This window comes from Caenorhabditis briggsae (assembly GCF_000004555.2).
Source record: "Caenorhabditis briggsae complete genome, chrII, whole genome shotgun sequence".
In the NCBI taxonomy this organism is placed as follows: Eukaryota; Metazoa; Nematoda; class Chromadorea; order Rhabditida; family Rhabditidae; genus Caenorhabditis; species Caenorhabditis briggsae.
The window spans coordinates 1,249,342-1,252,791 of record NC_013486.2 but is presented as its reverse complement, the minus strand read 5'-3'; the positions used below and the strand labels follow the sequence as shown (position 1 = coordinate 1,252,791).

The window sequence follows — 3,450 nt, the reverse complement described above, 5'->3', positions numbered from 1 at the left end:
AACTGTCGGGTTCTGAACTGTCGGGTTCTGAAACGTCGTGGTTTCGAAACGTCGGGTTCTGAACTGTCGGGTTCTGAACTGTCGGGTTCTGAACTGTCGGGTTCTGAAACGTCGGGTTCTGAACTGTCGGGTTCTGAACTGTCGGGTTCTGAACTGTCGGGTTCTGAACTGTCGGGTTCTGAACTGTCGGGTTCTGAACTGTCGGGTTCTGAACTGTCGGGTTCTGAACTGTCGGGTTCTGAACTGTCGGGTTCTGAACTGTCGGGTTCTGAACTGTCGGGTTCTGAACTGTCGGGTTCTGAACTGTCGGGTTCTGAACTGTCGGGTTCTGAACTGTCGGGTTCTGAACTGTCTGGTTCCGAAACGTCCCGGTTCCGAAACGTCCGGTTCTGAAACCTCCACGAGCCAATTTCTCGGGGCTCAACGTTTGCTCCAATTTCACCATTAGATACCAAAAATCTGGTTTGAACAAACATTCTAAGAACACGACTTACAGAACTGCTTTCAGCTTGTCCGGTCTGCCGGCGACGTAGTCGATCGACAGATTATGGGCCCATTGACATTGACCGATGGCACGAGTGAATGTCTGAAAAATGGGCGGCGATTTCAGCGAAAAATGATCATTTTGGCTGACAAAAAATGGCTTAAAATCGCTTAAACATTTCTAGAAAAATGACAGCAATTTTCGACTCAAAAATCACAGAAAAATTGATTTTTGGATGATTTCCGAGTTATTTTCAGTCCAATTCTCATAGTTTTGGAGCGATTTTAGACCATTTCTAGATGAAAATCGCGATTTTCAGACCAAATTTTAGCGAGTTTAGGTTAAGTTCGTCATTTTTGAATCATTTTTCATGATTTTTGGGTCATTTTTCATGATTTTTGGGTCAATTTTCATGTTTTTTAAGTCATTTTTCATGATTTTTGAGTCATTTTTCATGATAATTGAGTCATTTTACACGACTACTAGGTCGAAATTCGTGTTTTTTGGGCCATTTTCAGTCCAGTTTTAATAGTTTTAGAGCGGTTCTCAACCATTATTAAGCCGAAAAACGGGATTTTCGAACCGATTTTGAACGATTTTTAGATCAAATTCATCATTTTTGAATGGATTTTGTAATAAAATTTGGGTCGATTTTTATGATTTTAGCGTCAAAATTCGTTCATTTTGGCTCATTTTTCACGAATTTCGAATCGAAATCTATCATTTTTCAAGGATTTTGACGATTTTTAGCTTAAAATTCATTTTTTTGGGGTCATTTTTCATGATTTTTGGGTCATTTTTCATGATTTTTGGGTCATTTTTCATGATTTTTGGGGTCATTTTTCATGATTTTTGGACCATTTTTCATGATTTTTGGGTCATTTTTCATGATTTTTGGGTCATTTTTCATGATTTTTGGGTCATTTTTCATGATTTTTGGATCATTTTTCATGATTTTTGGGTCGAAATCTATCATTTTTGAAAGATTTTTGACGATTTCAGAGTCAAAATTCATCATGCTCATCCCTCTCACCTCCTCAAACTCCTTGGAAGCCTCCAAATCGAGCTGCTTCGCCGCGTGCATGACCATCCGCCAAACCGATGGATCATTCAGTGTCATCGCTCGTTGATTCCACTCCTTGAATTGCATTCGGCTCGACGATTCTCCTCCGATCTTCGCGCAAATCCGCATTGTGGAGAACATCACGGCGAGATTGTTCATCAGAAGACGTCGTTCGGCGAGGAAATCGAATTGGTAGGCCGACTTGCGACGGATCTCCTTGTTTCGCTCGTCCATCACACCGCGGATCTTCATCCACTGCAACAAGAGAAATGGGGGGAATTGGGGGTTAAAAATCGCTCAAAATCACTAAAAAAACGCTTAAATCGCTAGAAATAAAAAATCACTGAAATTGTAAAAATAGCTGAAAATAAACCCCAAAAATCTCTGAAAATAGCGAATATCGCTAGAAAAAATAGTATTTTTTTTCAGTTTTATGCAAGTTTTCTAGCGATTTTCAGCTATTTTTTAAAGCGATTTTCGGCTATTTTTCTAGCGATTTTCTAGCGATTTTCAGCTATATTTTTTAGCGATTTTTAGCTATTTTTCTAGCGATTTATAGTGATTTACTAGCGATTTTCTAGCTATTTTTCTAGCTATTTATAGTGATTTACTAGCGATTTATAGCGATTTTCAGCTATTTTTTAAAGCGATTTTCAGCTATTTTTCTAGCGATTTTCTAGCGATTTCTAACGATTTTCTAGCGATTTCAGCGACTTTTTGCTTACCTGAAATCGATTCGTGGAGTACAACTCGGCCAACTTGAGCATATATTTCGTCTCACAATTGAACGTGGCCGATGAGCGAAGAACGATTTTGTGGTAGTTGTCGAAGTGGGTCGTACGGAAGTCCTTGTGATGGAACAAGGCGATGAGGGTGTCGAGGAGGAACTGAAAATTGAAATTTGTAAAATTGAAAGATCCTAGAGGTCCTAGATGCTAGATCCCATCTCTTCTAGATCCCAGCTACCGAACATCCTAGCTCTCAGGGATCCTGGATCCCAAAGATTTTGAATCCTAGATCCTCGATCCTAGCTCCTGGAGATGCTAGAGCGCCAAAGTCCTATAAATCCAGGATCCTAGATCCTAACTTTTTGATCCGAGAGATCCTAGACCCAGAGGTTCTGGATCCTGGCTCCCCTTGAGATCAAAAGAGTACCGTAATCCGAAAAACTGCTCTACAGTTCCTTTTTGCTTATTCTAGGAAAGCGTTGGGATCCTAGTTCCTAGATTCTGAATCCCAGAGATTCCAGAGATCCTAGCTCCTAGATCCCAGCTCTTCTGGAAACGTCGCAGTTCTAAAACGTCGCGGTTCTAAAATGTCGCGGTTCTGAAACGCCGCAGTTCTAAAATGTCGCAGTTCTAAAACGTCGCGGTTCTGAAATGTCGCAGTTCTAAAATGTCGCAGTTCTGAAACGTCGCGGTCCTAAAACGTCGCAGTTCTAAAATGTCGTGGTTCTAAAATGTCGCGGTTCTGAAATGTCGCAGTTCTAAAATGTTGTAGTTCTGAAATGTCGCAGTTCTAAAATGTTGTAGTTCTGAAACGTCGCAGTTCTAAAATGTCGCAGTTCTGAAACGTCGTGGTTCTAAAATGTCGCGGTTCTGAAACGTCGCGGTTCTGAAATGTCGCAGTTCTAAAATGTCGCAGTTCTGAAACGTCGCGGTCCTAAAACGTCGCAGTTCTAAAATGTCGTGGTTCTAAAATGCCGTGGTTCTGAAACGTAAAGAATTCTGAAATGTCGCAGTTCTAAAATGTTGTAGTTCTGAAACGTCGCAGTTCTAAAATGTCGCAGTTCTGAAACGTCGCAGTTCTAAAATGCCGTGGTTCTGAAACGTCGCGGTTCTGAAATGTCGCAGTTCTAAAATGTTGTAGTTCTGAAACGTCGCAGTTCTAAAATGTCGCAGGT

General features: G+C 40.9%; 1 protein-coding gene across 1 annotated transcript in view; it reads right to left on the bottom strand.

The window, feature by feature from the left end:
* Cbr-nrde-2 overlaps positions 1 to 3,450 on the bottom strand; it is a gene marked incomplete at both ends in the record, with an annotated part of 14,672 nt that overhangs the window by 1,495 nt on the left and 9,727 nt on the right. Inside the window, 3 exons of the mRNA XM_045241720.1 lie at positions 495 to 586; positions 1,518 to 1,802; positions 2,273 to 2,434. Of these exons, the coding sequence (XP_045100863.1) occupies positions 495 to 586; positions 1,518 to 1,802; positions 2,273 to 2,434 (539 nt within the window). The remainder of the gene's footprint in view (positions 1 to 494; positions 587 to 1,517; positions 1,803 to 2,272; positions 2,435 to 3,450) is intronic.